Source organism: Mangifera indica, unplaced genomic scaffold (genome assembly GCF_011075055.1).
Source record: "Mangifera indica cultivar Alphonso unplaced genomic scaffold, CATAS_Mindica_2.1 Un_0045, whole genome shotgun sequence".
Classification (NCBI taxonomy): Eukaryota; Viridiplantae; Streptophyta; class Magnoliopsida; order Sapindales; family Anacardiaceae; genus Mangifera; species Mangifera indica.
The window spans coordinates 83,116-98,903 of NW_025401137.1; the positions used below are offsets into that span (position 1 = coordinate 83,116).

A 15,788-nucleotide genomic window follows, 5' to 3' on the forward strand; every position below is an offset into this window, starting at 1 on the left:
ATTTAAGCCGAACAACTATCCGAGTGAAGGTGAACGAGTTTGGATATCTTACAAATATTTACAAAACCAGGATTGTAACCTAAAACCTACCAAGGGCGGTCCCTACCCAAAACCTACTCCATTTTGCATGATCTGTCAAATGTATGACTTTCTCCAATTTAGCTTAGCAATGTCCATACTATCTTTAAATAAGACCAGTTCCCACGCCCAGACCAAAATAATAAAAAATAAATAAATAAATTGAAATTTCAAGCAGATAAGCATAACAAACATATGTTAATAGATAAATAAAAATCAACAGTATGTTATCAAAGATTATTAAAATAGTTAAAATATTAAAATTTTAAAAAAGAATATTTGAATTCAAACTTCTATTAGGCTTATCAAACATTAATTTAAATTATTTATTTTAAAATGTCTAAGTTATCCATTTTATATTTAGATCCCGATTTCAATTCCTGTTCTTTGTAAAACGGAATCAAAATAGGTTTATTCCGGTTTTTTTTTTTCTCACCCTCGAATTCAAGCTCAATCCTAGATGAAATCAAAATGAATTTTGACAATATCCAAAAAAAATTAATCCAATTATTTGAGCTTTCTTGCAGAACTATTACATTCTAATCATCACATGTAGAGATATATTGATTAGTTCATGATTAAGACACAATTTCTTAATTATTTTGTGTTAAGGGAATTTTGCAATTTCTGTAATTTCAGGGACCGTTTTGTTAGTTAAAAATCAAAATGTCCTACCTGTAATTGTAACAAGGAAAAATTGGTATTTCAACGGGGTTCACAATAATTAAGTGGGGGGTTTTAGCGGCTGCACTAAAACGCGTTTTTCGGATGTCGTTTAAGTCACGGCTCACTTTATCGCCTCTCCGCCATTTTTACTCTTGCAAATCAACTTCTTCTTCTTCTCGCGCCTCTGCTGTCATCACTCCAGCATCGTTCTGTTTGCGTGCATTCCACGCCTCAGCAGTCATGGTAAGCGTCCTATCATCGCCTTCCATTTCGCTTTGTCTGATCATAAATTCAACTTTTTACGCTGATGTGTTTTGAAATTCTTTTGAATTCAATAGTCGGAACCTGAGAGGAAGATCCTCACTGAGGAAGAGCTCGAACGAAAGAAGAAGAAAGAGGAAAAGGTATCTGTTTTCTTTACAATATTTATACTTATACTTATTTATGTATATGTAATGATTTTAATTTTATTTAAAATAATTTTGTTTTTGCAGGCGAAGGAGAAGGAACTGAAGAAACTTAAGGCATTGGAAAAAGCAGAAAAAATGAAGGTGATTTTTTTTATCTTGATTGTAATTTTTTAATATATTTTGTTGTTGATGATGTACTTGAATTAGCATTGCCTGTTAAGTTATATTGACGCTGGTATAATCTTTTCATGTTGCCAAAATGTGTTGTGAGTTGTCTCAAGTTATTGATTTGAGGAGCAAATTTGGATACAGGTCTCAGTAATGTAGCATTTTTCGTTGGGTAAAACTACTTGTAGTTGTATTGATTACTAATTTGGGTACTAATGATAATATGTCACCACATGATTGAATGATCTTGAATGTTTGCAGTTATAGTATTGCTTTTTTTCTTTTATTGAATGTTGATTGAATGTGGAAATATTGGTGATTTTGTAAATGTGAAGGAGCAACAGAAACAAGTGCAAGGCTCTTCGAAGAAGAGTGCAAAACGGAATGTGAAGCATGATGATAGTGAAGAGAATCCTGATGATTTTGTTGATCCAGAGACTCCGCATGGTGAGAGAAAAAGGATGTCAAAGCTAATGGCCAAACAGTATAATCCAACCGCGGTTGAGAAGTCGTGAGTTTTAGATGGTGAAATTAATTTATCAATTTGTTAACTGAATGAGTTTGTTTATCAGTTTATGTTATGGGTGTCTTTTATATCTGAGTTTTGTCTAGATGGTATCCGTGGTGGGAGAAATCCAGCTTTTTTGTGGCAGATGTTAAAAGTTCCAAGCCACCATTCGTAATTGTAAGTTTTGAGCTTAATTTCTAGGAGATCATGACATTTTGCAGTTTATTACCTTTTTGATTGATGGATTACGCAAATAACTAAGCATTCACTGTGTGAAGTGGTACGTCTTCAAGTTTAGATGTTGTATGTTATTTTGTGGCTCCTAAAAGATAAGTTGGATGATGATGATGTTAGATGTAATATTAATTTGCTGGATAGCATCTTGTTCATGTGATGCAAATTCTTGCTAGTTATATGTGACCTTTTTTTAAAGTTTCTTTTTAATGATGGGACTTCATTCTGCAGGTTCTTCCACCTCCAAATGTGACTGGTGCTCTACACATAGGTCATGCCCTTACTACTGCTATACAGGTCTCTGAGTAATATATCGTTTACTGCTTTCCTTTTATTTTGTTTTGTAGTGTATATGTTTCTTACCTGTGTTTTTTACCTTACATAGGATACGATTATCCGTTGGAGGAGAATGTCTGGATATAATACTTTGTGGGTTCCTGGCATGGACCATGCTGGGATATCAACACAGGTCAGTTTTTTCTACCACTGGAATCGAACAATCTTGGATTAATGGCTGAAAATTTAATTTATTACTTATGCATATATATGTTCACAGGTGTACTAAAAATGCAAAATTCTTTTGTAAATGGGTGTTATTTTAATATTGAACCTGGGATTTCTTCCCTAATCAATTTTTAGAATTACATATGCAATGCAGTTCTATTACGTCTCTGTGCAGATTTTTGAGCACCATGTATTCTTGGGTCTTAAATTAAATCTAGGGAGCTGTAATGTTCCAGAAATAACAGCACAATCAACTATGATAGTCCAGTCCTTTTTTTAACCAGTTGTTATTATTGTTCTTCCATATTTGGTTGACTGGGCAAGAAATATTTTTTAAGTTCAAATACATATTAATCTCTGACTAAAATATTTGGTTGCCATATGACAGGTGGTTGTGGAGAAGAAGCTAATGCGTGAACAGAAATTAACCAGGCATGACCTTGGTCGTGAGGCCTTTGTATCTGAGGTGAGTTTCTACTGTCAGAATTTGGTTTAAGCTTATTAATAATACAATACTCCATAATGTCCATTACATTTTAATTAATTAATTGCATTTGTATTGGTTGATCTTGTGGTTAAAAGGTGTGGAAATGGAAGGACAAGTATGGGGGGACCATATTAGGACAGCTACGTCGTTTGGGTGCCTCTCTTGATTGGTCCCGAGAGGTAAAAGTTTGAATATCATGCTGTGCATGTTATTTCCATTTCATATATGTTGATGTATTTTTATGTCATGCTTCTTTTTGTTCTCTAGTGCTTTACAATGGATGATAAGCGATCAAAGGCTGTAACTGAGGCCTTTGTTCAGTTACACAAGGAAGGTGTCATATATCGGTAAGTTTGTGGCTGGACTTATTTTGGTATTTGCATGATGTGACAATCATTTATGTTGATGATAAGATTAATTATCCTCGATTAATTTTAAGGTTGAAATTGTGTGAGATTTTCCTTTTTGTTTAGAAAGGATTTTTAAATATCTTAATTATTTGGCCTCTATGAATTTGATTGTAGTGAAGTTTAGTTGATAATTGTGTTAACTTTTTGCTGCATAGTAAACATTTGGAGTGTCTTTTTTCTAATAGTATTGTTTTAAAATGTATATTTTAAAATAGGAAACTGTCATGACCGTTACTTTTTCATACCTGGGTATACAAACAAGTAATTAAAAAGGACTGTTAATGGATGAGGGATCTAAAGACTGGTTCTTTATAAATTTCAATGAAAAATGAATTTAATCTATATTTATCTGATCCTTTTATGGTTTTCTTTAGCAATATCTTCTTTGAGGGTCTTACTATATCTTTTGCAGGGATCTTCGTCTAGTGAATTGGGATTGTGTCTTACGAACAGCTATATCTGATATCGAGGTTAGTCACTTCCTTAGAGTAATTTAATTTGCAATTGTTGTATTGTTTCCTGCTTAATTTGGAGGTTACTCTGTGTTTATAGGTAGATTATACTGACATCAAAGAAAAAACGCTGTTAGAGGTTCCTGGTTATAAAAATCCAGTTGAATTTGGTGTATTAACATCATTTGCGTATCCTCTGGATGACGGATTGGGTGAGATTGTTGTCGCCACTACTAGGGTGGAAACAATGCTCGGTGATACTGCCATAGCTATTCATCCTGATGATACAAGGTATAGTCATTTGCATGGAAAATTTGCAATACATCCGTTTAATGGAAGAAAACTTCCTATTGTTTGTGACGGAATTCTTGTTGATCCAAACTTTGGGACTGGAGCTGTTAAGGTAAGAATTCATATGTTCAACTTTGAACGCTAAAAATTAATTGGTTTTCTACTCTTTAAGCTATTCCAATTGCCCTTCCCTTAATGTTTTTGCAGATAACTCCAGCCCATGATCCAAATGATTTTGAGGTTGGCAAGCGGCATAATCTTGAATTTATAAACATTTTTTCTGATGATGGTAAAATAAATTGTAATGGTGGTTCAGAATTTGAGGGCATGCTACGTTTTGAGGCCCGTGTGGCTGTGACTGAAGCACTACAAAAGAAGGTTCTTGATATATCATAGTAGTTGCCATTCTTCTATATAGTACGGTATAATTATTTTTATAACTATTTTTTCATACAATTAGGGGTTGTATAGAGGTGCCAAAAACAATGAGATGCGCCTTGGCCGTTGTTCAAGAAGTAATGACATTATAGAGCCAATGATAAAGCCCCAGTGGTATGTTAACTGCAAAAGCATGGCAGCAGAGGGTCTTAGTGCAGTCAATAGTGGGAAGCTTGAGATCATCCCAGAACAATATAAGGCTGAATGGAGAAGGTTCTCTCATGTCATAATTATTGTCTGAATTTTAATGGGAAATTGATGTGAATGTATCTGATAATAATTTGTTAATCTATTGAGTGCTTATCATTTTTATTCTAAGGATTTATTGCTTTATCAATTACCTAATTTTATTTTGAGTTGGTATGGCCTCCTGACCAATATCACTGATTTTGAGATTAAAAATTGACAGATGGCTTGACGGCATTCGTGACTGGTGCATCTCTAGGCAACTTTGGTGGGGTCACCGAATTCCTGCATGGTATGTTGCATTGGAAGATGATGAATTGAAGGAAATTGGTTCATATAATGACCGTTGGATAGTTGCTAGAGATGAGAAAGAGGCACTAGTAGAGGCTAGGAAAAATTTTTCTGGGAAGAAGTTTGAGTTGTGTCAGGATCCTGATGTACTTGACACCTGGTTTTCTTCTGGTCTCTTTCCATTATCAGTTTTAGGGTGGCCAGATGATACAGATGACCTGAAGACATTTTATCCTACTTCTGTTCTTGAAACTGGGCATGACATTCTCTTTTTCTGGGTCGCTCGGATGGTGATGTTAGGAATTAAACTGGGGGGTGATGTACCTTTCAGACATGTAAGTGAATTCTTGACTTTCAGTTTAATCTGTATAGAGCCATGTGTTGTGCTTAGATTCTAATTTTGTTGGCTGGTCAGGATAGGTATCGGTCTAAAGTGTTTGAGGTGTGGTTTTTATTAGAATGTATTACTTTTGGCTAGTTGTTGAGATGCTAAGTGATTAAGCAATACAAACTAACATTGAGTTGATGAAAAATTATTCTCATTACTACAAAGAACTTTAAGTTTTGTTTCTGTCCTCCTTTTGGTTGACATAGTTGGTAAAGTTATGGATTTTTTATGTTACATAGCTCCTACTGTCCATGTAATACCTGTGTGCTTAACACTCATCCACATGTCTAATTTCTCTGTTTCTTGTAACACAACTGTCACTAAGATATTTGACTTAGAAAATGTTATGTTACCATGCAACTTGAGGAAGTTTTAATTCATTCCCTTCCGAAATTTAGATGAGATTTTCTTTGTAAAAATACGAAACAGTCCTGATAATGCCTATTTCATATCCTGCAGGTATATCTGCATCCAATGATTCGTGATGCACATGGACGAAAGATGTCAAAGTCTTTGGGAAATGTTATTGATCCCCTTGAAGTTATTAATGGTATATCCCTTCAAGATCTTCAGAAGAGGTTGGAGGAGGGTAACTTGGATCCTCGTGAGCTGGTTATTGCAAAAGCTGGACAGAAGAAAGACTTCCCTAACGGTATTGCTGAATGTGGCACAGATGCCCTTCGATTTGCACTTGTTTCATACACGGCTCAGGTTTACATTTCTGACTATTGATTACCTCATGGTTTAAGTGTGCTACCTGAATTATCCTCATAATATGTATCTAAATAAATATATTTTCATTTATGTATTATTTCAGTCTGATAAAATAAATTTGGATATTCAAAGAGTTGTGGGATATCGTCAATGGTGTAACAAACTGTGGAATGCTGTTCGATTTGCTATGAGTAAACTTGGAGAGGATTATGTCCCTCCATTGAGTATCAAACCAGAACTCATGCCATTTAGCTGCAAATGGATTCTCTCAGTGCTGAACGGGGCCATATCAGAAACTGTAACATCATTAAATTCATTTGAATTCTCTGCAGCAGCCAGCACAGTGTATTCGTGGTGGCAATATGAGTTTTGTGATGTTTTTATTGAGGCAATAAAGCCTTACTTTGTTGGCGATGCATTTGTCTCTGAGAGGACTTCTGCACAAGATGCTCTCTGGGTCTGCCTGGAAAATGGCTTGCGTTTACTGCATCCATTTATGCCATTTGTCACTGAAGAATTGTGGCAGCGCCTCCCACAACCAAGTGGCCATACAAGAAAAGAATCAATCATGTTATGTGAATACCCATCACCTGTTGAGGTAATTTTAGTTTCAGTGATTGGGTTTTGAGGTAGGAATCGACTACGTTTTGACTTGGAGTCTTTTTGTACTTCTAGGGAAACTATTTAGAGTATTGGTAGGATCAGCTTGGCAATTGATGATATATTTTTATATATTTTAATGAGGGATAGTTGTGTATAATTGAAAAAAATATACAAAGAGGTAATAGATGTGGATTATAAGATGCTAGTTGACTTAAACCTGTGGTTTCAGTTTTTTGTATGATCACTGTCCATTTTGATTGTTTGCAGTTCTGGACAAATGAAAGGGCCGAAAAAGAAATGAAGACTGTTGAGTCCACTGTGAGATGCCTTAGGTCTCTAAGGGCAGAGGTACTTGGGAAGCAAAAAAATGAGAGGTAAACAATTGACATGATAATCATTTTCTAAGCAAGTAAAGATCAGGCCAATACTTTTTTTTTTTTTTTTTTGTATTCATCAACACAATATTAAACTTGCATATCTTTTTCTAAATTATTAAACAATTCATAATTATGTTTCAGTGAATAAAATGTGTTTATTATTGCATACAGAAATTGTTATTTGATTAGTTCCTAATTTCTACAAATAATATTCACCTTGGGATTGTTGAACTCATTGTACTTTTAGTCTTCCTTTGTATTAGTGATGCAGCTTCCACCCATTCTAAATATTTAAGGCTATCAAATAATGGCAAAAAAGATTTATGAAAATGTTTTGCATTTGTGAATCACGCTCATCTAGGGATGACAATTTGGACCCGATTTTAGGGGCCCTGACCCTCCCCGCCCCTAACGGGGAGGGGATTCCCCGATAAAAACGGGGAAAGGGGCGAGGATGGGGACGAAAAAAATCCCCATAATCTGGGACGGGTCGGGGACGGGGATACATGTGTCCCCGCCCTGCCCCGCCCCATCCCCTCCCCACCCCCTAAACCTAATATATTAATATAATAATTTCTAAACTATTAAATTTTAGAAATTTTTACATTAGGATTTATTAAAACTATAACTTTAATTTTACTAATTTTTGAATTATCAATTATTAGTTTTTACTAATTTCTAAACTATTAATCTAATATATTAAAAAAACCCCAAAATCTCATTATCATAAAATGCAAATGCATCAAATTAATTTTATTTCAATTTCAAAACTTAGTTAGTCAATCCACCAGATTTTACATACAAAAAATAATAAATTATAAACTTGATAAAATCAATTGAAGTGAATGAAAAGTGTTAAATTTAATGTTATTATAAAATTACCCTAAATCACATACATGAAGAGCTACTAATGAAGAGATTGATTATTGTATATTGTTAGATTTTATGAAAACTTTATATTTGAACTAAAATAACAAAGAATATTTTGTAGCTCTTGTAGCAAGTGATATTTTGGGAAAATATGATTTATTTTATTTATTGAAATATATAAAATAATTAAAATTTATATTTATGGGTATGGGGAGGAGATTTTTCCCCGCGGGGACGGGGCGGGGATGGGGAGGGGATTTTTCCCCGTGGGGATGGGGCGGGGATGGGGAGAGGATTTTTTTCCGCGGGGACGGGGAGGGGATGAGGAGGGGATTTTCCTTCGCAGGGAGGGGACGGGGATTATTTTTTATCCCCACAACGGGGACGGGGCGGGGACGGGGACGGGGACGGGGATTGATATCCCCTCCCCATTGCCATCCCTACGCTCATCCCTCTTATTTTCCTTTTCATCGAACACGTGATCGGAAGAGTAATTTTCCTTTCCTTTAATTTTTGGATCACTCTTTGATCTGCCAATCTTACCATTAATAAATTTAACAAACAGTTGTTTAGTATAGGTATCTAATTTATTGTCTTGAAAGATATGGTATTCATTATTCATTTCTTTATACCAGAAATTGTGTTGTTAATTAATAAATCATCCAAACAAAATTTTTTTACATCAATCAAAACAGAACATACTTAAGAGGAAGTACACGTGTATTTTGTTATTTTAATTTTCAGCGTAGATTTGTATAGAGTAAGAATACCTTTTGTAATCATTATGTTATGTCTTCAGGCTTCCAGCATTTGCATTTTGCCAAACTGAAGAATTGGCAGGGACTATCAAAAGTCATGAATTGGAGATTGTAACACTTGCCACTATATCATCTTTAAAGGTATATTGCTGAATTTTCTTTACTGCGGTTCTTGATTTATTGTGTTTCATTTTTGATAATTTTAATTTTTTATTTCACTTGCTGACCTTATATTTGGATCGCATTGCATTTCATCTGCCTCTAGTTGCTGAAGGATAGAGTTAAAATTTCAGTTTCAGAATGCTGTATATTTTCATATTTTTAGTGAATTTGCATTTTTTGTTTTGTATTATTTTATGAGTTTCTTTTATGTGACACGTTCAAACAGGTTTTATTGAGTGGAAGAGACAATGCTCCTGTTGGATGTGCATTCGATACTGTGAATGAAGAACTTAAAATTTATCTTAAGGTTCAAGGGACTCTTGACACAAAACAAGAGCTTGAAAAGATCAAGAATAAGATGGCTGACATAGAAAGGTAAGTCCTGATTCAAGAACCTTTTCTTTGGGGGAGAAATTAAGACTTGCATGAAATGTTTACAATCACAGATACAAACTTTGATTTGTCATTATATGATTGGATGTTTATCTCTAATTCAAAATGATCTAATCACATAATAACACATCAAAATTTATACCTATTTTTATACAAGTTGTTAATGCATGAAGTATATTATTGGGTTCTTAATCCTTAACCTTTTGATATGAATATTGTTAACTTTTAACAGACAAAAGGAGAAGTTGGAGAAGGTAATTAATGCAACTGGTTATCAAGAAAAGGTTCCTTCTCATATTCAAGAAGAGAATGCTGCGAAGCTCGCTAAACTTCTGCAAGAATGTGAATTTTTTGAAAATGAGAGCTTGCGTTTGGAAGCTGAAATGGGGCAGTAGCACCAGCCATGCACATGATTTAGGTTAAATCCTGTAAGTTTGATCAACATCCTTTCAGCATTACATTGATTGTTTTTGAGAGGCCAAAGAAAGAGTCAAACATCGGTCATGGCTAGGGCCTCAATCTGTACCAAATTTTACTTTTTCTTTTCCAAAGGAGACAGACTGAGGCCCTTGCAATATTCTCTCTGATATTAGATGAAACTCTAATCACCATGGTTGTGTACTGGTTCAAAGTTGCAGGCTTAGCTGTTTTGGATGTCATATTTACTTCAAACTTTTTTTGAGAGCAACAATTTTCATATGCTTTCTAGCTCAGATTTAGCAAAACTTAATTAGAGCTTGTACTTTGTTGTAGTTTAGTGGGGTTCGACAAATAATTTTTGAGAAAATAGATTTTGGCATCTCTTATTGAATCTCGGCCGTTGGTAAATGGACAACAGAACTTGAACTTCTTAGTCTTGTGTAAATAAATTAAACCCATGAAGAGGGTTTATTCTTGTTTTGCATGGTCTTTCTCTAGTAAGATTGTAGTGTGATAAAAGCATCTTGATTTTATTCATTTTCAATCAGGTTAGTTAAATATGTACACTTTTCAGTCAGCACAAATCAAACAAGTCATAGTTGAGTAAAAGATTGTGCTACTTTTCATAAACAAAGTAAGTTTGAATCCATCCGAGCATTTCAATGGAAGTTAATTTGAATCAAATTATTTTTTAACTAAGTTTGACTAGCTTGTTATCTTGAGCTAGCATATTCAATTTAGATCAAATTCAAAATCAAATTGTTTTCGAATTAAGTTTATCAATCTTGAACTAGTTTAATTTTAAAAATAAATTATTTTTTAATCAAATTTAAATCTTAACTTGTCAATCTAAAATTGGATTCTGTTTAGACTCTATTTAAATTGAATTTATAAGAATAATGTTATGTGTATATGTATTTTGAACACACTTTAAGTATACAAGTAACATATTATTATATGATTAGATGTTATTTTATCTTTAATTCAAAATTTTTTAATTATAAGATAACATATTACATATAAATTTAAATTATATATAAAATATATATATACATAGTTTTATTTATTAGACTACCAGGGAGATAAGCTAGCATTCCCACACAAAGTACCCGAAACACTCTTTCCAATGGGATACCAAAATCAAGACTACCATTGTCCTCAAGTTTTGAGTTTGTAGGTAAAGTCAATCTTACATTTATTTAAAATTTGTGATAAGATTTTGATCTGTTTCAGCTGTTGTATATATTTTTATTGACATTATTTTATTATAATAAAAGATTACAGTTATTTTTTATTTTTAAGACAATTATCATTTATTACTAAATAAATCTTAATCATATAATAATTTTATTCTAAGTTTAGAAGTTTACCAATTAAACAATAAGCACAATTATTTATACATATCATTTTATCTAATTACGCAATTAATTTATATCTATTAATTTTTAAAACAATTTATATTTATGGTAACTTCTAAATTTTAGTAATAAAAAAATTAATCGAATCAAACGGGTTTGAAATGTTCAAACATTAATAAAAAATTGAAATCATATGGAAAATTTTCAATTTGGAATCAAAAGAACATGTTTGAGAAATAATTGATGACCAGAAGGAATTTCTTTGGGCCATTAAATCTATAAATGAAGAAAGGATAAAACAAATACGAGGGTTTGGAGATGAGAACAAAATCATTCTTATATATTTTTTATTGATGTTCAAACTCTCGATATTCTGCCAATTTTGGGCACTTAAAAATTAGTAACTGATGCACACCAAACTTCGCAAAAAACAGACTGTCAAAGCACAGGGATTTATTTACCTCCATTTCCTGACCAGGAAAACATGCCCTTCGATTTGGAACAGGACAAGGCTCCAAGAAAACGGATTACAACATGTGTACAGAGAAAGCACGTGCGAGAGAGCAATATCAGCTAAATTTGGAGAAAATTGCCCTCTGAATATATACTAGTTCAAGAAAAAGCAAAAACAAATCTTGCAGGGTCAATCTCAACAAGTGCCTTTAAGAAGCAGGTATCTACAGGAGACCTGTAACAATGGAAAAGGGAAAAGAAAAGGAGTGGGTGAATGAAAAATTTTAAAACCTAGTATGCTGATACATAATCCACTCAAATCTATGTTCAAATCCCCAAACCACTAAACAATGCTGATCAAACTGACCTTTACTCAAAGAAGAAAAGGTAATAAAATCGGTTGAATTGTCCGATAAACAAACAGATGAGCTTACCATATCACACCTTTATAAAAAGTATATGCATAAGAAATGAGATTGGTTATGAACAGAGAATAACCAATATTGCGAGGCATGTAAACATGCATGAAGACATTCAAATTCCAATAAATCCAACATAGTTGGTAACGAGGATAGGCATACCTATTAGAGTAAGCCGCTCAAGTAGAGAGACTTGTACGCTCTAGTGAATGTTACGGTTAAGCAATCCTTGAAAATATAGAAAAAGATCTTTATTATCTGTCCCAAAAATCTCATCTGCTTTCCTCAAGGTTTCCTAAATGGTGACAGATTGAAGTCGATGATTTGTTCGGTTACAATCAAATTGCCAGATTTAAAATTTCATCAATGTAGAATACAATGAAACAATTTAGACTCTGATTACCTCTCGAGTTTGTTTCTGAGCATTTAATTCCTTGATATTAGCCAAAAATGCGCTGAACTGTTCATATGATAAGCGACTCCTGAAATACATATATACCAAAATCAGTCTGTCTTGAACCTAAAATCCATATTGGTGTAGCAGTCACCAAACTATATACTACAATTGAAGTAGTATAACTCACCTAGCCTGACGAAAAAACTCTCTTCCATCGATTCGAGGATTGCGCCCTGTAATTTTTAATGCAAATAGAGAATATTCAGATAGACACTGAAGATAATTCCAGCAATGTTTGAGAAGCAGGTGATAAGTGCTAGTCAATAGAATGCAACCAGCCATAAATGATTGAATAACCAAAGTAGATACTAGAATCTGCTAGGTGCAAGGGATTGGTCTCTTAAAACAAAACAACATAAAGATACACAACTCTCAGACATTATAGAAATGGCAATTAAACATTATGAACCTGGAAGTGAACGTGCACGAGGAGGAGAATTTGCAGCTGATGACTGCTGGCTTGATGGATACCATGAAGACGATGAAGTTCTTCCATCATATTGAGGTTTTGCTGGAGATGTTGCATCAGATGTTTTCTTGGGAGATCCAGCTGCAGAATAACCTCTAGGGGACACACTTGCTGTTATAACTTTTGGAGTTCCAGATGGAGTAAGTTGTGGTGTGATATATGGAGTCAGAGAAAATCTTTGAGTAGTATTCCGAGAAGCCGCTGGCAGAACAATCATTTTAAAACGAACATTACTTTTGTTGCACTAATCCAACTTAAAATACTACAAGTGACAACCTTTTCTTCTTTGCTGTTAAATATTAGCGGTGGTTGAGCATTTTTAACGCCATATGTATCTACTGTGGAGAGCGGAAAATAGTAGTTTTAGTTATTTATATTAAGTGCACTATACACCTACATGCTGCATTTCATACCATATGATTTTGTTACCAAAATAAAACTTATTATAAAAGGATTATTGTATATAAGCATGAGCTATGCTCAGTGAGGATAGGACTATTCCGGTTACCTTCATCAACTGTATTTCCTGTATCTGTTGAGCCACTGAAGGAATGATGCCCTGTATAGCCATTGGTCTCCTCATCTAAGAAATTAGTGGTATGAGAATTGATTGCACAATGACCACCAGACAAACACCAAAAGAAGTTTAATTATATTAATTAGCCAATAAAGTTACTGTGTACCATTAGCTAGTAATAAAGACTATATTCAATATTGAATATAGAAAGCTTCTTAAGTCAGTTTAAAAATACCCTTGTCAGGATAGGCTCTTGGAACCGGCTGGTCACAGGTCCCAATATCAACAGTTTCAGCTTGCTGTTAAAGAGGAACAAAAGGAAGTCCTAGTGAGAAGTTTGAAATGAAAAAGTTCTGCCCTCAGGACAGAAGCCCACTGTCTACTGAAATGTGTATATGCTTTGCATACCGAAGAATTGTCCTCATTCAATGATTGCATTAGCTGTCTTTTAAATGTCTCCAACTGCCAAAGAAGCAGAAGCACTCATAATGCCAAATAGATGTAACAAGATTTTAAAATTGAATGAAGACATATGATCACATCTCGCTATAATCAAGCTAAGGTTATAATTTTTTGCCCAATTGCCCACTGAACTAATTCAAGTTTGAAGCAATGTCTTAATGTAGCCTTGATGAGTTAAAGTTACATCTTTTCCAAGGGAAAAACCAGAGGCCTACCACTAGAAGGTTAAAATGGAGCATCATTTTATTCAAAAAATTTGCATTCACTCACCTTGGCTAAATCACGGCTGAGATTATTCACAGTCATTGACAATGAATCTCGTTCCTTCAACAGCTTCATCTTTATCCAAATACAAAATGGCAGTGAATCAATAATCACCTTATCAAATTCAATCAATAATATGACAATGCATTTCATCCAACCAAGCTAAATTCCTTGCTTTCACACAAAAAATTCTAATTCCATTTCACAAAAATCAACACAAAACCCAATTTCTTCTTCCCATTCCCAAAGTTCTCATCAACTAAAAAAAGATAACAAAGATTAGATTCTTAACGGTCATTGCCAATGAATCTCGTTTCTTCAAAAGCTCAGTCTTTATATTAAACCAGAATACCAATAAATCAATTATTAACTACGAAATTCACACAAAAAGAAAGGTACATTTCCCAATTTCTCACGCACAAAAGACCTTCTAATTCCATTTCTTACTTTAAAGAAAACAGAACCCTAATTTCCTCCATTTCCCTCAACTTTTCCATCATCCAATCTAAACCAAAATAGAAAAAAAGATCCTTTAATCTCCATATAAGAATATTAAAAACTGAAAAAAAAAAAAACTCACATTGTTATCAAGGAGAGTCTTCATATTGGACTCACCCTGTTGGGACACTTTTTGCAAGTGCGAGAGCCTCTCTTCAAGTTCGTATATCAAACGATCCTTCTCGCACAACTTCTGTCTCAAAATCTCCGTCTCCGCCTCCAGCTTCGACACGCGCGAGGCGATTGCCATCGACGTGATCTTACGCGCCAGATCCAGCTGGTCGTACGGATCCGTCGGTATCACCGCCAGTATTTCGTCCGATAAATGAAAATCCGGCCCCCCGCCGCCGTTCTGCGCCATAACAATCTCTCTCGATCTCTCAACCAAACCAAAATTTTTTAAAAGTAATTATCTAATTTTATTGCAATTTAGTTGCGTGAATTTATATTTTCGGAGAGTTCTATGCAACGATTTAGAGAGATTTCGGAGAGTGCGCTTTTACAGAAGCACTTCTGTGTTTGCTTGTTCAGCTTGGAAGGCAAATTTATTAGCTTTGATTTGTCTGGATTTGAAATTTATTTATTTAATGACATTTCCCTCCAAACTATGCTTGGTCCATTTAGCATTCACTCCAAATCAAACTCCAACTCAAATTAAACATAGGATTTGTTTTCACAGGTTATCCAAGTTCGAATCGATTTAAATATTCAGATTTAAGTCAAATAGGTTCAATATTTTGAATACAATACTAGACCAATTGGTTTAATCAATTCGACAAAAAACAATGAACCAATCTAGTGTGGTTATGTTATAAATTCGATATAAACTTTATTATACTAAACTCGAACCTAGGGATTGACCATTCAATTGATGGTTTATCAGTTAAACCCCTAAGTTGACATATATATGCTGCAAAATTTTGTAAACGAAAACAAATATGCATAATCGTTATACAAAATCCAAATTTGATTAATTGTAATTCAAATATAATATTTAATAATTATATAATTAAAATTGTTTTAAATATTATTTTTAATATTTTTTAAGATTGGACTAATTGATACGAGCTAATGCGGGATTTT

At 33.8% G+C, this 15,788-nt stretch overlaps 2 protein-coding genes across 2 annotated transcripts; one reads left to right on the forward strand and one right to left on the reverse strand.

Moving 5' to 3' along the window:
• The first annotated feature begins 807 nt into the window (after positions 1–807).
• On the forward strand, positions 808–10,288 carry LOC123206695 (valine--tRNA ligase, mitochondrial 1-like). The gene is made up of 21 exons (XM_044623894.1): positions 808–987; positions 1,083–1,148; positions 1,239–1,295; positions 1,658–1,833; positions 1,935–2,007; positions 2,296–2,361; positions 2,450–2,533; positions 2,957–3,034; positions 3,151–3,234; positions 3,323–3,402; positions 3,878–3,935; positions 4,018–4,320; positions 4,416–4,586; positions 4,669–4,859; positions 5,056–5,458; positions 5,971–6,222; positions 6,329–6,823; positions 7,096–7,202; positions 8,875–8,974; positions 9,222–9,370; positions 9,621–10,288. Exons 1-21 carry the CDS (start codon positions 847–849, stop codon positions 9,781–9,783), a joined length of 3,297 nt encoding a protein of 1,098 aa, XP_044479829.1. The 5' UTR covers positions 808–846; the 3' UTR covers positions 9,784–10,288.
• Positions 10,289–11,599: 1,311 nt separating this feature from the next.
• LOC123206670 (uncharacterized protein At4g15545-like) lies at positions 11,600–15,261 on the reverse strand. The gene is made up of 10 exons (XM_044623871.1): positions 14,788–15,261; positions 14,214–14,282; positions 13,890–13,943; positions 13,717–13,780; positions 13,473–13,547; positions 12,905–13,165; positions 12,623–12,668; positions 12,442–12,520; positions 12,201–12,333; positions 11,600–11,854 (listed from the first exon to the last, which is right to left on the reverse strand). The coding sequence occupies exons 1-9, from the start codon at positions 15,064–15,066 to the stop codon at positions 12,241–12,243; spliced, it is 1,020 nt and encodes a 339-aa protein (XP_044479806.1). The 5' UTR covers positions 15,067–15,261; the 3' UTR covers positions 11,600–11,854; positions 12,201–12,240.
• Positions 15,262–15,788: the final 527 nt, after the last annotated feature.

Excerpts from the sequence above, each read along its gene's own strand:
- LOC123206695 (XM_044623894.1), top strand. The coding sequence starts at position 847 with ATGTCGTTTAAGTCACGGCTCACTTTATCGCCTCTCCGCCATTTTTAC. Across the intron at positions 2,534-2,956 it reads ATGCTGGGATATCAACACAG|GTGGTTGTGGAGAAGAAGCT; the intron begins GTCAGTTTTTTC and ends GCCATATGACAG. Across the intron at positions 4,860-5,055 it reads TATAAGGCTGAATGGAGAAG|ATGGCTTGACGGCATTCGTG; the intron begins GTTCTCTCATGT and ends AAAAATTGACAG.
- LOC123206670 (XM_044623871.1), bottom strand. The coding sequence starts at position 15,066 with ATGGCGCAGAACGGCGGCGGGGGGCCGGATTTTCATTTATCGGACGAA. Across the intron at positions 13,548-13,716 it reads AAGAGCCTATCCTGACAAGG|ATGAGGAGACCAATGGCTAT; the intron begins GTATTTTTAAAC and ends CTAATTTCTTAG. Across the intron at positions 12,334-12,441 it reads CTCAGAAACAAACTCGAGAG|GAAACCTTGAGGAAAGCAGA; the intron begins GTAATCAGAGTC and ends GTCACCATTTAG.